We start from the raw sequence: 18,850 nt of genomic DNA, 5'->3' as shown, positions 1-18,850 counted from the left end.
AACTCATTTAAATTTCTTTTTAGGCGAGAAAGTAAACCTTATAGCTTCGTCTATCCATTCAGTTCATCCAGAATATTCTTACTTTAATAATTGCTACGGAGTTTTTCGGAGTAGCATAGCTCCGCTAACAGACCGGCGGAGGAGCTGCCAGTTTAACGGGCGGTTGGAACGTGTTTTCCCCGCTAACCGCAGCCTGTTTTCAGCAAGTGACTGTTGTTTTCCGCTGCTTATTATCTGTTCTATTTTTTATATTTATTTAGTTAATATTGGTATTTTATAAATTGTGTTGACACAGACTTTCAAAATCAATTAGTTTCACTCGCTAATTAACTGTTTTGGGGCATTTAAATTCGTAGTAAGAAAAATATTTTAATACAATGTCCCTTCATGATCAGAGAATCATACTTTAATTTGTAAATAAAAAAACACATTTCCCTTGGATTGGTATTTCATGTATGAGAGTGAACTCTTATTTTTCATTGTTTTATGCAGGCAGCTCTTCAGGTGAGCAGACTGCAGCTCCAGGTTTACTTCCAGCTTCCCAAAAACTCCTGGAGGTTCTCTTCATCCCGTGTCCTGCCAATGTTCTCTTCACTGTCTCTTCATCTTCTTAGAAGAAAAAAAAACTATTAAATTATGGTAATATTTCCTTTTGACAGTCACTGAATTTCCTGGACTTATTGACTGATTATCTGCTTGTTTTTGTTTATTTTTTTGTTATTCTAATAAACATATTCCTACAAAAATTATGTTTCTCTTTCAATGCTGGTATCTTACTAGAGTATACTTGATTATGATAACAAAGTAAACATAAGTTTGTTAATAAGTGTTTAGTAGTTATTATAAAATAACCATCCAGTTGTGTAACAGGAACTCTGGCCAGATGCAGGTTGGTAAAACATTAAATATAAAATAATTGTTTTAACTTTCCCTGTTTATGAATCCCTGGCAAACCTGGGGAATAAGGAAGAAATCAGTTAACTGCATGACAGGCTGGCCACCATCTATTATGATTTTTCATTTGAAATAAATATTTTATAAGCAAATAATCTGATGAAGGTGGCAAACAAGATTCAAGCTTCACTGGTAACAGAAGTCTGAAAAAATAATTTGAGGTGATATATTGTTTTTAATTAAGCTTTTTTCAATCAGTAATAAAAAAACTTAATCCCGTTAATTTGAAGGTGTTTCTACTTAGAAATTACTTTTCCTTAATTATGTATATTTGATATCTGTTAATATTTGTGCCAATTATAAAATTATCCAGTCCCAATTGTTAAATTGTTCAGTTTAACACAGGAATCATCCTGTGTTAAACTGAATTTATTGAAATTTACGCTAGTTGAGTGACGTCAAGAACGCCCTGTTCCAATAGACCCTTTTCACATGACGTCACACAACCTCCGTTTTGGCTCGAAGCTGTGTATCCTTAGTTCCGGTGTACATAGTAAGTAATGATAAAGTTGTCTATTTCATATATATATATATATATATATATATATATATATATATATATATATATATATATATATATATATATATATATATGTAAAATGGACACGTATATATCTATATAGAGACATATATACAGAAAGAGAGATTTAGATATTTATATATATATATGTATATATCTGACAGCATATGTTGATCAGACAGAACACCGGAGCATGGAGTTTACACAGTCTCTAAAACATTTGCCTAAAATAAGATTTGAAGATAGATCACGATTTGCAAACCAATTTTCTCTGACAACAAAATCTAAATTAGACAAAGGCTGCAAATTCTTCACCGAACAAAACCTGTTTGACTATGAAGGTAGGTATTTTTGTTTTGCGTAACCGTTAGCTTAGCATTAGTGAATTTTGTTAGCTAGCTAACTACGTGACATAACTGTTCCTTAACCAGAACTTTTTACTGTTTTTGAACTATAACGTTTTAGGCTCTAATCTTGATCAGATTCTTAAATTATAGACTGGAGTTGCCACTCATCCCATAAAATAGGGGTTTGTTTGTTATAAGCAGAGATGTCCGGTGCCGCCGCTGCTTTGTAATGCCTTCCTCTAATCGGACCACTTTTTCCGGTAACGAATAATCTAACGAGCTCGTATTTCAATTCCAGTAATCAGATTAAAGTTATTTTTATGTCCTTTATTTTCCATTAATACAGAAAATGAACCTCTAAACGTTACATCACTGACAGGCGGCGGTGTATATGTTTCCTAACTGTGGCTAAAGCTGCTGCTAGCTGGTTTACTCATGATCGGAGGCTGGTTGGAGAATGGTAAATTGACAATGACTAATAACGGTTATCTAACACGTAAACACTGTTTTATAAAATACAGAAAGTGAACCTCTAAACGTTACAGCGCTGACAGAGAGTATATTTTTTCCTAAATATGGCTAAAGCTGCTGCTAGGTGGTTTACTCTCCGATCGGAGGCTGTTTATTTTATACACAGTTAGAGAATGGTGAATTTACAATGATTAATAACAGCTATCTAACACTTAAATGCTGTTATTATTAAACTTACCTTTTATTATATCCTTAAGATTATGAGAATGCGGGAATTTTTCAGCTTGGTTCCCAAGGCAAAATCACGCCGGAAGTAAAGATACCCAGGTTTGAGTTATGGCGGCCATTGTCTGACGTCACTGTGAAAAGGGTCTATTGGCGAACTAGCATACTGCGTCCTTGTGAACTCGGTAAGAACGGACTTTCAACTGTTCTTGCGGGTACGTACTTGCCAAGAACTCAAGAACGTACTTGCGTTCTTGAGTATTGAGAAACGGCCAGGGTATCGTGATTTTAGCTACCAGTAGCAGGAGAACGGAGCTGCGCCAAGAAGCTAACAGAAGTTAACAAACACTGAATAGAAGAAGAGCTGCCATCGATACAGTTGCAGCCAAGCATGATTTATGTTACACAATACAGTTTTACCAAGTTGCTCAAAGTCTAAACTAGCATTGTTGTGCTTTAAGGTGTAAAGTTTACCTTCAACCAAACGCCCCCCAAAGGCATCCCAGCGCCCCCCTTTTGTAAAAATGTCCGCCAGCGCCCCCTGCCGTCCTCTGAACGCCCCCTGGGGGGCGGTACCGCCCACGTTGAGAACCGCTAGTTTAGATCATAAGAGACGCTGGACATCAGGACATTGTCTATTGATCAAATTACACTGCTGTCACATGCTACTGCAAGAGATAGTAAACATAAAAGCGCAAGAGATTTGGTGCAACACAGGTGCAAAGTTGAGACTGAGGAGGGACTTTCTTAGACTGTTGAGTCAGCACAGACACTTTATCTGCCTGTTTTTCAGCGTCAGCACTCAACTTTCTAGCAACAGTAACCCACAGACTTGAGCAGCAAGCTAAGCTGGCTCACTGAACAGTGATTTCATTGTAGATTTTTGCCAAACCGTTGGAACCCCTTCCCCCTTCCTTCCATTCTTCCTGTCCAACTGGATAAACCGAGGGGAGTGGCCACGGTTTGTGTGTGAGCGAGAGATAGTTTTATGGCTCTATGTGGATCAAAGGTCTCCTTCATAAACCTAGATGTTTAAATATGCACAGACACAATAAGTCCTCATGTAAAAATCTGAGCAGTGGAAGCTTCTCTTTTCTATTTGGTTGCTGATGGTAATGGTTCTACATCAATGTTCACAATTCAGGTTGTAGACTTTTAATTCAACTCTGATTTTACTGCAGCAAAAATGGTGAACATTTACCTCAACATGCTACAGCTAACTATCAATAAGAAAGACAAGAAAGGGAATGACATCTGGACAAAAACACTGGTTTTAGAACTAAACAAAAAGCATAAACTAAATGAGAACTGATCAGTTTGAAGTCAGCCAAATACTGACTGCAAGAGTCAAACCAGGATCCAAAACTAATATCTGGAACAGTAGGTAACAACAACTCCATCAGTGAGACTAGAAATAAAGGAAATGACAATGTCTTCTGACGGAACATATTCAACAAAACATAATCAACATTCTGAGCTCAGGACATGAGAGTCAATCAACTGTGGAACTCAGAGGGGATTCTGAAATGTGGTGAAACACAGCAAATACATCCACACTATAAGGTCCAGAGACAGAAGGTCAGTAGATGTGCATGTGTAATGTATGTTAAAACAATGTAAACCATATGAGATATACATATATATAGCCTATATTTGCACACTTGTATGAGCCATAATCAGAGTTTGATATGAATTTAAATATGGTAAAACGTTAAACTTTACTTTATTTTGCGTTTCCCTACATAACACCAGCTCCTGCTTGCCTAGTTGCACCATTTCAGAGAGTGTGGAGGGAAAACCTAGAGCTGATTATCACTCCTGGGATTTATTGGCTATTCACACACTTTTATTTCGGTTTTCGCCAATAAGTTGCAAGTTCGAAGTAAACACGTAGCTCATCAACATCTCCAATACATCACTCAACCCACGTCAGGAAAGGGCATTAGGAAAAAATATACTTTGAAGATGACAACATCCACTTTAACAGAACCCGTTGGAAAGAAATCACCACCAGGACTAATAAGATGATTGGAGGAATTTATGTCTGCAGAACTCCATTACACTCAGGGCCGGCACAAGGCATAGGCAAACTAAGCGGCTGCTTAGGGCCCCCTAAGTGGAACAATTTTTTTGTTAATTATTTTTATTTGACGGGGTTGAATGGATGGAAGAGTATAACACGGAGTCTCTAAGGATCTCTCTATCAACCTTCCAGACCTCTCAGGTCTTCTGGTTCTGCTCTGCATCCAGAAGTAGAACCAAACATGGAGCAGCAGCATTCAGCTTCTATGCACCACTGATCTGGAACAAACCTCTAGAAAACTGCAGTCCAAACCATGCGTGCACCGATTAATCAGTTCCTTATTTTTGGGAGATTGATGATCGATCAATACTAAGAAGTGAAGCCAATCTGATCTAGCCAGAGGTCTAAAAATCAACCACTGTCCTCTTCTCATCTCCTGTGAGAGAGGTTTGACTGATAGACCCATAGGCTTTACCAGGTCATGTCTCAACATTTGCAGTTAACAATAGTCACTCCACTGTTGCCAACTCAGCACCTTTCTTGCTATATTTAGCAACATGTCAGACAAAAAAATGGCAGAAGAAATCCGAATCAGCAGGTCAGGCTTCTTAAAGATCAGTAATCGGCAATCAGCTACAAAACTGCATGTAGCCATGGTCAAAACACTGAGCTCTTTAAAATAAAGGCTAAAAACTGACCTGTTTAGGGTTGCCTTTGATTCATAATAACTAAAAAAACAAATTCTCTGTAGTCTGGATTACACTTTTTATTACTTTCCTTTGTTTTCCCACTTAATGTAATTTGTTTGGTTCGGTATTGTGTTACTTTTTTCGTGTAAACCACTTTGAGCTGACTTATTGCTGAAACGTACTTTACAAACAAATCCGGCTTGATTTAACTCACTGATTTTCTACTTGTTTTTCCAAACAAAGGGCAGGAAAGGAAATCATTCATTATAAACCCATGAAATACCAATCTAGGACTGAATCAAGATGAGACAAATTAAGAAATGTTGCAGGTCTGGAAGGTAAACAAATGGTCATCACATGTGTTTTACACACATGAAAGAATCACAAATTACAACACAGACCCATGTGTGGCACCAGCAGAAACACAGCAACAGAGCTCGCCTCTGGGAGAACAGAGAAACGACAGAAACAGACTCTCTCTTTTTCTCTCTGGAAAGGACTTGTCTGCACAAACTGTTGGCTAAGGGAGTGAGTACAGAACACAGCCATCCCATCTGGTTGACACTGAGTGGAACACAGTGTTCCAGTACAAAACAAGGAGCTGCTTCCAGTTGTCCTGAAACACACTCTTCAAATTCAGAGCACACAACAACATGAGAGAAGTTTAAATGTCTGTGGCTCACTGTCTGCAGAAGATTTGTTACATCAGAGGTGTCATTTCAAAGACTCAAAATCCTTATATACATATTCCCAGTTGCTAATGGTAGCCATGGCTACGCTCAAGTGAATGTAGCATCTGTTAATACAGACTCCATTAGGGAATTATCTCTCTACAATTTACAATGTGGACATCTGCCATTAAATACAAAATACTCTGCTGCTTCTCAGAGAAAAACAAGTCTTGTTCAAAATTAGGTGACGTGGGAGGCCTACTATTTTGCAATCATAGTGGGCCTCACTTATGAAGAACCGTTGTAGATTAGCAATAATAATAGGACAAGTCTGATATATGACAATGTGTATATAGTTACAGTTTTCAGACGCCATCCCCTGAGAATGTGGAAAAGGAATATAGGAATGAAAGTAAAAACAAGTTTTCTTATTCAGATTTTAAAGTGACAACAGGTTTAGTGGTACTAGACTCCCTGGTCCAACACACTTGAATCCAGTAACTGAATCACCTCCTAAGTGCAGTCAAGTTCTCCAGAGTCCTGCTAATGACCTCATTATTTGACTCAGGTGTGTTGAAGTAGAGATGCATCTAAAAGTTGCAGGAGACTGGCCCTCGAGGCCTGGAATTGCCCACCCCTGCTCTTCCCCAGTCTGCCCCGGCCAGATTCATCTCTATTTGCAGATCCTGTGCGGTTATTCCTGATTTTTGGAACCACCTCAGTGAAGGTGCAAGCTGGACATAGCCAAGGTGACTTGACTGGCAGCAGACTGCAGTCGTTGATTGGCCTGTGGAGGTAGGTCTACAACAACCATTTTTCATCCGCAATGAGACCATAGTAGTTGGAGAGATGGCGAGATGAAAATTGATAATTCCATGTTCAAACCTTGAGGTTCAAACCTTTTTATCAATTGTGACAGAAGAGTGCATACAATGTCAACTGTGGACGGGGCAAATTGCCGATTGCCTGCCTATTAAAAGATGGTCTGTTTTATTGCAATTTAATTATAAACAAGCTGCCACAGAAAAGATTGTCTCCAAATGTTTGGAGCAGCAACTACATTTTTATGAATCTAAAAAATGGTGTCACAATGATGTGGTCCAGGTTTCACCTCCCTTAACCCTTGTGTCTAGAAATGGGGTCCAAGTGACCCCACACACGTAAAACTTGTATCATTTGCCACAGTCCTCTACGTTTGCCTCACTCCTCGCACGCACAAGATTTAAGTTTTGGTCGTGGTGTTTGCTCAGAGTAGATGGTCTCAATTAAAACACGGTGTGGTTAAACAAAACCCAAAGCACAATCGTTGCAAATGTTGGATAATATTTCGTTAAGCCAGTGGGTAACAAATATAGAGATTTCATCAGGCCTGTGAGTTGATGGTTTATTACCTGGTATGGTTGGCAGGCTGACTGGTTAGAGACAAAGTCCCGCTGATGGTCCAGCAAGAACTCCACTGCTGTTACTGAAGACAACAGGTTCTTCCCAACCAATGGTTTAAACACCTGGAAAACACAACAAACAACTTATTACCAATAGAATAATTTATCCCTGTGAAAAATACAAATATCTTGACTGAATATACTTAATGTTCAAACATATATATATATATATAATATATATATATGATTTTGGAGGTCAGCCTCTCCTGGGAAGGTCATCCACTGCTCCATGTCTTCTCCATGCATAAAGGTTCTCTATATAATACTAATACTGTGGTTCTCTGGACTCCCAAAGCCTTTAGAAACCGCTGCTCAGGTGATGATGTGCTGCTTTTTATTAATCCTCAGCTTACTTCATGTAGCTGGAAAGATGTTATGTAGAGGATGTCTTGATTCTACGGTATGGCTGTAATCAGGCATGGGTGTGGCTAGTTGAAGCCAGTTGAAAAATGTGATTATCAGTTAATTATTTCATAAGAAAACAATTATATTTAAACTTCAGCCTTAATAAATGAAATTATTATTTAACAAGCTGCATGTTGTATTTTTTCTGGTTATCTTTGTCTGATAGTAAAAGCACTTTTTTCCCTGTGCATCAAACTGACCTCGTTATAAATTCAACTTGCGGCCCTCTGATCTTCTGAGTGGCGTTTTGTACTTTGACCTGTCCAGCATCAGGCAGTAAGCGACATACGGTGTAATTTAAAGTGTGACATAATGATGTGTAGTGCGAGTCCCCTGCAGTAACTTGAGAAGCGGTTCATGTGAGGCAGAGTTGTGTTCATGCAGTTCCAGTTTAACTCAACCTGCAGCCTGACAGACATCATCAGAACATGTCTGTGTACTGAATGAGTCAAACAGGCAACTTCAAAGCTGACTTTTTTGCCTTTGAACTGTCAGACTACCTCTGCTGCTTCATTTATTCATTACTCTAGAGTGCTTCTATAGCCTCATCTCTTTTCTTCCCATCCCTCGCTTCCTCTTTGCTACTCTTCATCATGTCCTAGCTTCTCCCATCTCCTTCTCATCTGTCTTATAACTCAGTAACTGATTTGGTTTTCTTTCATTTCTGTTTCTTGTTTTCACTTTTCTGTTTTGAGATTTATATATATATATATATATATATATATATATATATATATATATATATATATATATATATATATATATATATATATAAAGTTACAACAGTGAAATTGAGCTATCCAGTGTGGGTCCTTAGGCAAGACCCTTGGAGCTATATAGCCTACCTCATACCATGAGAGACATTGATATGCATAACATGCCGGCTCAGACGTCGCCCGGCCAAACAAGGTCTGCGTCAGGTGCTGGGGAACCAGAGCACCTTGATGAAAAATGGGCTACTGGAACAAGACGGAAATGGGCGAGAGATGAAAACATGGATCTGTTGGAATGCTACTACTCACGTAACCCTAGTCAGAGGGGCTACATGCAAAGACTGTGGGGAAAAATGGTTAGTTCGACATCCCCAGTGTACAATGACTGCTAAACAACTAGTAGCTCAGTGTTCCAACATCCACAAACGGCAACTGCTATCACAACTTGAGATTGACGAGGTACAACACAAATGCTACGGCAAGGGGGGAGGAGCCTGGATGTCAGGACAGGGGGGAGTTAACTACAACTACCCACCCAGAGACTGGGTATTGTTGAGAAAATAAATTTAAAATAAGCTAGTTTTGAAACCTAACATGTCTAGATTCAAATGGCCTAATTGTGGTTTTAAAATCAGCAATGTATTCTGGCCTATTGACCTTTAATTTAACTGTAGTTCCAGCAGATGGTTTGCTAGGATTGTTTGAACTGCCTTTTGTCTGTGGGAAAACAATACAGTGGAAGTTCTAGCTTTTCACACTCATCTGTGAAAGGCCGTAAACACGGCAGGGGTTTCTGGCTTCAGATAGAGGGTCAGAGGTAGCTCCTGGTTGGAGGAGCAAAGATACGCCTTATTTGAATAAATTAAAGATAAGAATACGCCTTTTACTATAAAACTTTCTACACAGAAGTAACAAATCAGATTTTGCGCTTGCAACTTCTCCAAAGACGTCTTTGCTTTTTGTTTGTCGTTTCCATCTTTTGTCTTTTTCTCTCAGGTAAATTCATGTGTTGTTTGTGCTCTGAGGTTTCTGATGTTATGTGATGTGCTTTTCTGGTGATAGTATGCATCTGTCTTGAATAAATGCTGATTATTGTGACATTGTTATCTCTGCGTGATCTCAGTCTTTGCGCACAGCATTTTTCTGAACCCGGGCATAAGAGAGGATTTAACGAGTCAAAAGGTTTTTAAGGTTCAAGAATTTTTCCTCTCTTAACAGTATGTAGCCCCAGTAATGAACGAACCATCAAAGCTGAATGAGGCAGCAGCTGACCTGAGAGAGAGAATCATGGCCCGCATGAACACCAGATAACCCCGATGCCAACTACAGCGGCTGAGTGAAGCACCATCAGAAAGTCTAATTGAAGATGTGAATGCAGCATTGAGAACGATCCCTACCAACACCATAACAGAAACCAATGAGCTCATAACAGAAACCAATGAGCTGATATACAACTCAGCATTAGTGATCCTTGAGATGCTTGGCTATAAGAGCAACCATGAGATAACAAGGAGGGAAGTGAACCAACTGTCAGAGCTCCAAAGGGGTGCAATGAAAAGATCAGTACCTAAGAAGTACAGCCAGATGCCCATACCTGAAGCACTCGAAACTGCCAAACAAAGACTCCAAGCCTTGGCCAGCCGCCTAAAGAGATACACAAGAGAGAATGAAGCCAGGAGGATTAACCGGCTCTTCTCCACCCAACCAGCTAAAGTGTACTCTCAATGGCAGACCCACCAAGGCTGGAGACTGAACAATACTGGAAAGGGATATGGGAAAGTTGAGCAACTGGCAGCTCAACTGAACCAGCTGCTACAAAATGCGGCTGCCTTAGCTGCGGCTAAGATAAGCGGACACACAAAACCCTGTGCACCGCTTAGATTGATTACAAGAAAGCCTATGACTCAATGCCACATACCTGGATCACTGAATGCTTAGAGATGTACAACATCAATAGGACTCTAAGAGCCTTCATTGCAAACTCGATGGGGCTGTGGAAAACCACCCTTGAAGCCAACTGCAAACTGCTTGCACAAGTGTCCATCAAATGTGGCATATACCAAGGAGATGCTCTGTGCCCACTGCTGTTCTGCATAGGCCTGAACCCCCTCAGCCAAATCATCAACAAGACTGGCTACGGATACCGACTCAAGAATGGGGCCACAATCAGTCACCTCCTCTCCATGGATGACATCAAGCTGTACACCAAGAGCGAGCGAGACATCGACTCACTGATCCACACCACCAGGATCTGTAGATCCTGGTGGTGTGGATCAGTGAGTCGAATGACACTGGGATGTCATTCGGACTAGAGAAGTGTGGCCGGATGGTTACAAAGAGAGGGAAGGTCGTCCGCACAGAAGGGGTCTCACTCCCAGAAGGAACAATAGCAGACATAGAGCACAGTTACAAGTACCTGGGAATACCACAAGCAAATGGCAACCTCGATGAGGTCACAAGAAAAGGAGCCACAGCCAAATACCTCCAACGAATAAGGCAAGTCCTGAGAAGCCAGCTCAATGGCAAGAACAATATCCTTGCAATAAACAGCTATGCCTTACCAGTAATCAGATACCCTGCCGGAATAACTAGCTGCACCCCAAAGGTGGTGGAGAATAACCGAGCTAAGATCCTGTAGGACTTCCAGATCCAGACAGACAAAATGGTACTGGCGAACCAACTGGACATTGTGGTGGATAAACAACAGAGGAAAGCAGTTGTGGTGGATGTAGCAATACCAAGTGACTACAACATCAGGAAAAAGGAGCTTGAGGAACTGGAGAAATACCAGGGCGTCAGAGAGGAACTGGAAAAAGCCTTTAAGGTGAAGACCACAGTAGTGCCTGTGGTCATCAGGGCCCTCGGGGCAGTCACCCCCAAACTGGAGCAGTGGCTAAAACAGATCCCAGGAACATCAGACATTTCAGTCCAGAAATGTGCAGTTCTAGGCACAGCCAAGATACTGTGCAGAACCCTCAAGCTCCCAGGCCTCTGGTAGAGGACCCGAGCTCAGAGGATGAAAGAGACCACAGAGGGTGAGAAGGGAATTTATATATAGACAGAGTGATCCCTCAATTTTTGCAGTGGTTGCATTCTGAAAATAACCCGCGATAAGTGAAATCCGCGAAGTAGTTACCTTTATTTTTTACAGTTATTAAGCAGCATAATTAAATACTCTACATTGAAACCAAAGAACAAAACCTGTTTTCAGATCAGCACAAGTGCATGTGCATCAATCAGGGCCTTAATGTGATCCGGAGTCATGTCATTAAAGCGTCTCCTCCAACCTGCCCCGCGAGATTCACAGGTGTATCTACAGCAGAGCGATGGATCTTATCAAGCGAGCCTCCGGTCGGGTTTTGCGCTGCCTCTGGCCACATTTTTTTTCGAGCAGGCATTCAAAGTTTTTAGTTTTCATCTCCTGAATGGCCAATCTGTATTACTTATATTTAAATACCATAACGTTATTGGCACAAAGGTAGAGAAGGAGCTTGGAGACCGTTTAGCCAATCAGGACGCAGAACACAATGCACTGTGAAAAAAACTGCACAAAAAAATCTGCAAAGCAGCGAGACCACAAAAGGTGAACCGCGTTATAGCGAGGGATCACTGTGTGTGTGTGTGTGTGTGTGTGTGTGTGTGTGTGTGTGTGTGTGTGTGTGTGTGTGTGTGTGTAAATACATATATATAAATAAAAGAGTTGTCCAAGGACAGAACCACCGACCAAAAAAACCTATGAAGGCCTGCTTCATATTTGTCAAAAACCTTTTGGGCCACTGCAGTGGTCAACGCGGCTATCACAGGTTCCAGATGCTAGGGAAAACCCATCTAGTTCAGGTTAGCCTCTAAGAAAACCTATGGCTGTAGCTAGGAGACCAGTTTAACCATAAGTATGAGAAAGGCAACAACTTTATCATACAGATTAAACTTAGTTTGGTTTATGTTCAACACTGAACATGTAAGTATTCCTGCATAATATTTTAACAAAAAATGTAAATAATATTCGTTTTATCTGCTACCTGTGATTCTAAATGTTGGCTAAAACTGATAAAGGATCAAATGCTTAGTTTGGAGTCAGTTACTTCAAACTGTTAGATAGGAGGGACAAACGCCATACACACAATATGAAAAATAATTGATATTCAATTCCATTTCTGATTCCTGAAGGCAAAAGTTTGTTTTTATTACAGAGCAGAACAATACAACTCTGACACATGCTCCTCTCTGAATCAGAGCTACACCAATAAGACAGTTATTCATATCCTGTCACTTAACTGCTCACACTCTAAAAGCTTTCCACTGAACAAGAAATAAAGGGCTGGTCAATTTTCCAATATGTTTTTTGTTTAAAGATGAATCATTTCCATGTCAAAAAAAAAGTACAAATGTTTTCAGCAGTACCCCAGTTTAGTATTATATAGTGACATTAGCTTAAAATGAAGTCACAATGTTCTTGTAAATTCTTACCAGTAACCCTCCGCGCATGAACACACACAAACACCATTTAGCTGCAACTGGGTCACATCTGTGACTAACAAGGGGTAGGAAAACTAGATTCCTGTCTGCATCTCCTCTACATGCAGCAGCAGAGAGAAAGGCTGGACATACTAACATCTTGCTACAAAGAAGAACAACGTATTTAATCCAGTGAATCCGGAGAGAAGCAAAGACACAAACACTCCCTATAATGAACAGATCAATTTTAGAAAATCAAAGGTAACAATGTATAATGAGAGCAGACACGAGACATTCAGACATTGGCTGTTCCAACCTGCTATTAGCATCCATCCCAGGTGATTTACATAAAGGTACACTACGCTAAACATGACCAACCACACCTGGCATTCAGTTACCAGATGTACATGCAAATTCAAACATGGGAACATCCACAGGTTTACTCAAGTTTCTGTAGCATCATTCAGGACATACCTCCAGCTATTCAGCCACATAAACTACTGCTGTTATCATTCAAACATGACCACTTTCAGTACTTCTTGGTCTAATAAATATGTTGCTTAGCAGCCATGGAGTAAGTTAAGGTGGATAAAAAGATGAAAAACTTCACAGGGCCCAGCGTCAGCACTCATACAGCCAAGAGTTTAAGCCATTAAACCAACACAAGAAAAACACCTAGGATGAGTAGAACTCATTTCCTTATAGGGACAGTAGTATGTATTTCCTAGGCACACAGTGTCATTTTATAGCACAATTAAGTAACTATGTTACCTTTAGTTGTTATAAAGTCAAAGAAAATTGACTTTGCATCATAGACATGTAGCTAGGGATGCATGAACCACTTTTTTCACTTTCAATACCAATACAGATATGTAAGATTTAGTATCGGCTGGTACTGCTCCGATACACAAAAACAACCAAACTGACTTCAAATGTTTCTCTTTTTAAAATACAGACATAAATGTACTCAATTACAAATTTAATTGATAACTGCACCAGTACAGCACACTTAAATACAACAAAACCTTCACAATCTTGGTCAAACATGTAAAAACAATTTTAATTTGGTCAGTCAGAGCAATTAGGAGTAAGATTCAGGAAACACTGTAACCAATACCCAATCTACATTTTATTTCCAATATCAGGACCGATACAGATATTAATATTCAATCAGTGCATCTACCAAACTGCTTACTGCAACATTTTATAGTCGAACTACAAGTTACACAAAACAAGTTCCACACATCCTTCTCCAATATGAGTAACTCTTCAAATAGTCTTTTACACCTCCTCATGTACATCGCCTATGGTCAACTCAGACCGACATTACCCAGCTGATGTCCTAGAGTAGGGACGAGTGAGAAGTTGGCTCAGATAAGTTAGCAATTTTTTATTTTATTTTTTATTTCCTTTATTTAACCAGGTAAACCCCGTTGAGATCCAGATCTCATTTTCAAGAGGGCAGAAGTCTGCAATGGGTTCTGCGTCTAGCAGAAGTTCTACCTTTAACACTTAAAACTGCCCCAACTAACAAGCTTACAAGTCACATGACAGACGTTTGGCCTCCCAAAGCTGATTTAATTGGAACAGATAGAGTAATCAATACTGCCTGAGGAAGAGCAGCAACCTCAACTGACAGCCATGTCAGTCTGAGCAACCTCTCATCTGCTTATGAATCAGAAACTCAACCCATGCAGAGTGACCAGGGAAGACAAGTCATCCAAACAAAAGGTAAGGTAAGGCAATTTTATTTATATAGCACATTTTCAGCAAAAGACTCCAGGTTTCTGTCAAATGGTCGGTAAAAAAGAGCCCTTGAAAAATCTTATGGAAATACATATTAGAGTAGAACTACTAACCAAGCCAAAGGTTCTAGTTCACATTTTATGGTGTGAAATATTTTTCGTCATCAATACCATACCATACCAACTTTATTTATAAAGCACTTTAAAACAACCACAGCTGATACAAAGTGCTGTACATCAAAAACACAACAATAAAAAAATAAATAAAAACATACAGTTTGAAAACAAAAACATACAATTTAAAACTAGATCCCGCTGGAGTTGAAAGCCAAATAAAATAGATGGGTTTTAAGACGAACTTTAAAAGTGGACAGTGAAGGGGCCTCTCTGACCTGCAAAAGCAAGTCGTTCCATAACTTAGGACCCATGACAGAGAAAGCCCTGTCCCCCATTATCACCAAGTGCTTGGAGCGGCTGGTCCTAGCAGACCTCAGATCTTGTCTCCCCCCCCACACTGGACCCCCACCAATTTGCATAGAGGCAGAACAGGAGCACAGAGGATGCAGTCTCCATAGCACTGCACTCTGTCCATTCTCATCCGGACACCAAGAACACTTACGCCAGAATGTTGTTCTCAGACTTTAGTTCAGCATTTAACAATGTCATTCCATCACAACTCTTTACCAAACTCACAGACCTAGGCATCAGTTCACTCATGTGCAACTGGCTGCTCGACTTCCTGACCAGTCGACCCCAACATGTCCGGCTGGATAATCACTTCTCATCCACCATCATCATAAACACTGGTCAAACTCAATTTCACCGAGGGCCACTTCAGCATATTGGCCACCCTCAACGGGCCACATTGACGGTACAAATAAGGAGTGGCCAGGTTCAGTCCTCCAGAATGCAACTTTTAGATGCATCCCTGCTAAAACACCCCAGACAAAAGGTTGACTTCCCTCATCAGCAGCAACTCAGTTCTGTAGAGGCTTAAAATTAGTCAGTCAGGTGTGTTAGAGAAGGAACGCATCTAAAGTTGCAGACAGTAGCTCTGGAAAACTAGACTTGTGCACCCCTAGCATAAATGTATGAAAACACAATGTTACAAATAAATTAAACACCTCATATTGTTAAATAACGCTTTGGAGCGTCTGGTTAGGAAGCGCATTCAAAACCTTTGGTAGAAATGGCACGTTAAATTCAAGTCTCCATTACAGACCAGAGAAAACTAAAGAGAATGCAACGTTGTGTTAATCCATTTTAGGAGCCGGCAGTTTATCTTGAGGAAATAAATGACGATGCAAAAGTTAATTAGACTGTAACATGCGCAGTCTGCTGCTCAACCACTGCGGAGGCAGTTACGCTACGCCGCTGCGAAGAATTAAAAACTGCTGGAAGTAACTCACCCAGCGGATTTAATAAATGGAGCCTTCTGGGCAGTGGCGCAAAAAGTGGGTATGCAGCGCATGCGTCAAAACCCCGTCTGGAGGGTGCGGCGCGCCGATTATGTTTTCCCCAAACACTTCAGCGCGCCTTACGCCCCTTCACCTCGCGCACTTTACGAGGTAAATGTAGCGAGTTTTACCCTTCACGTAACTTCGTCTAAGGGGGGTGGAGGGGGAGGGTAGAGCGAGCGTATGTTTTCCACGCTCCTTCAACCTTCCTTCGGGGGAGAGGGGGCGCCGATTTATGTTTTCGCATCCACCTGAATAATGTGTAGTTGCGCCACTGCTTCTGGGTTCACGTTACCCAGGAGAGCGGCGTTCTAGAGGAGCTGCAGACGTAACATCTGTACGTTTCGGAAAAGCTAAAAAAAAAAAAAAGAAAAATCCTTAAAGCTCACACCGGACCGCGCAGGGTAAAATACTCAGAGTTCAGTTGATCTGTTTGGATCAGACAGATCCAACTGACTGATGAATTAGCGCAGATTTTTCTGCAGATGGGAACCAGGAGGAAGTGCGTTCAGACCCCAGCGGGTGAAGTGATGCTAATTTAAGTGAAGTCGCTTAGTTTAATTTATTAAAAGTTATTGGGGCCTCAGTCAGAGGTTTTTGTAACTACGGAGAAAAATGTAGATGCATTTATCTGCTTAATTTGTGATGGGATCTGGATTCACGGTGAATATTAACTAAACCGCAAAAATGCGACTAAATATTCGATGTTAATATTATTATAATTTCACGGATAAAAATAGTACATGACCGATTTTTTTTTTATGTTGTCGGTCAAGATAACGGATAACAAAAAAAGTCTAGCGCGACCTGCCGCCCTGACACCAACTCACACACATCTTCATTCACAGTCTTACTTGTAAATCGATTTTTCTTTTCTTGGACATTTTGATGTCGATGTCGATGTCTGTTTTATTCGCTGGTAAAATCAATAAGCAGCTTGAGGTGACTCTGCTGCTTTCTAGTGGCAAGAAGCCGTAATGTTTGCTGGTAACAATTGGAATGCATTGTGGGAGATGTAGTTTGTAGTCAATTCGTGCTCAAAACCTATTTTAAGTCAATCATGGGCCTATAAAACGCTGGGGGGGCCACATAAAATGACAGGGCGGGCCACATGTGGCCCGCGGGCCTTGAGTTTGACACATGTGCTCTACTCCATCCTCACCTATGACTGCAGACCTGTCCATGGCTCAAACGCCATCATCAAGTTTACAGATGACACCACAGTGATCGGCCTCATCAGAGACAACGATGAGGCCGCCTACAGGGAGGAGGTGGACCGTCTGGCTGAGTGGTGTGACAAAAACAACCTGCAGCTGAACACAGAGAAGACCAAGGAGCTCATCGTGGACTTCAGGAGGAACACTGACCTACACCCACCCATCCACATCAAGGGGACAGAAGTGTTGACAGCTTTAAGTTCCTGGGGGTCCACATCTCCGAGGACCTGACCTGGACAACCAGCTGCTCCAAACTCATCAAGAAGGCACACCAGCGCCTCTTCTTCATGAGGACCCTGAGGAAGAACCATCTGTCCTTAGAGATCATCACAAACTTCTACCGCTGCACCATCGAGAGCATCCTCACCAACTGCATTACAGTTTGGTATGGGAACTGCTCTGTCTCCGACCGGAAGGCGCTGCAGAGGGTGGTGAAAACTGCCCAGCACATCGCCAGGGCACCGCTCCCTGCCATCAAGGACATCTACAGGAAGAGGTGTCTGAAAAGGGCTGGGAAAATCACCAAGGTCACTCACCCCGCACATACACTCTTCTCCCTCCTGCTCTCTGGGAGGCATTATAGAAGCCTACGGACCAGAACCACCAGGCATCGGAACAGCTTCTTTCCTACAGCTGTTAGGCTCCTGAACGCCTCCTGACACAACTATAAGGACTGTACCCTCCCATCCCCCCATACAACAATAATATACGGACTGTCCTCAAATTCATACATAATCTGTATACAATATGTATATAATCTGTAAATCTTATTTGCCAGTATCTATCTTGTATTGTAAATCTACTAATACATATACAATCCAATCCTAACATTTCTGTATAATCTGTATATGTGCATATAGCTCCCATATTTTTATCTATATTATATTAGATACTGAACATTTTATCTTTATAACCACCTTTGTACACCTGTAAATACATATTTATACCCTGTATAGCACTTTTGGATAGATGCAAACTACATTTCGTTGCTTTGTACTTGTGACGGTGCAATGACAATAAAGTTTAATTCTATTCTATTCTATTCTAAAAGCGTGGATCACTGTTTCAAAATGCTTCCTGGAAAGAAAAGATTTCACTGATGCCAATTGCCTTAAATGATAAAAGCTGGACTTAACCACGGCTCTGATTTGGCTGTCCAATTTAAAATCACTGTCCACCTTAAAACCAAGATCTGTAATAACAGGTTTAAAATATACCTCCAAGGGTCCCAGGTCAACAGAGGAGGACTCACAGGAGCCACTGGGTCCAAACACCATAACCTCCGTTTTGTTTTCATTAAAATTTAAAAAGTTCAAAGCCAACCTAGCTTTAATATCACCTAGACATGCCTAGACATCAATGTCAGATCCAGAATGATTGAAGTACATTTTATACTAGTTGCAGTATGGGTTGATGTTTTTTCTAGCACCTACATGGTGAGGTAGTACTGAGGACACAGTTCCACTATACGCGTGCACACACATACGTACACGCACACAAACACAAACACACCCCT

General features: G+C 40.8%; 1 protein-coding gene across 1 annotated transcript in view; it reads right to left on the bottom strand.

Annotated features, from left to right (window-relative positions):
• jmjd1cb (jumonji domain containing 1Cb) overlaps positions 1-18,850 on the bottom strand; it is a 190,180-nt gene that overhangs the window by 63,276 nt on the left and 108,054 nt on the right. Inside the window, exon 3 of the mRNA XM_088001097.1 lies at positions 7,292-7,405. Coding sequence (XP_087857223.1) covers positions 7,292-7,405 — 114 coding nt within the window. The remainder of the gene's footprint in view (positions 1-7,291; positions 7,406-18,850) is intronic.

Source organism: Poecilia mexicana, unplaced genomic scaffold (assembly GCF_051168715.1).
Source record: "Poecilia mexicana isolate PSO_F unplaced genomic scaffold, ASM5116871v1 scaffold_19, whole genome shotgun sequence".
In the NCBI taxonomy this organism is placed as follows: Eukaryota; Metazoa; Chordata; class Actinopteri; order Cyprinodontiformes; family Poeciliidae; genus Poecilia; species Poecilia mexicana.
Note: the sequence above shows the minus strand (reverse complement) of the source record. Positions and strands in the feature narration are given on the sequence as shown.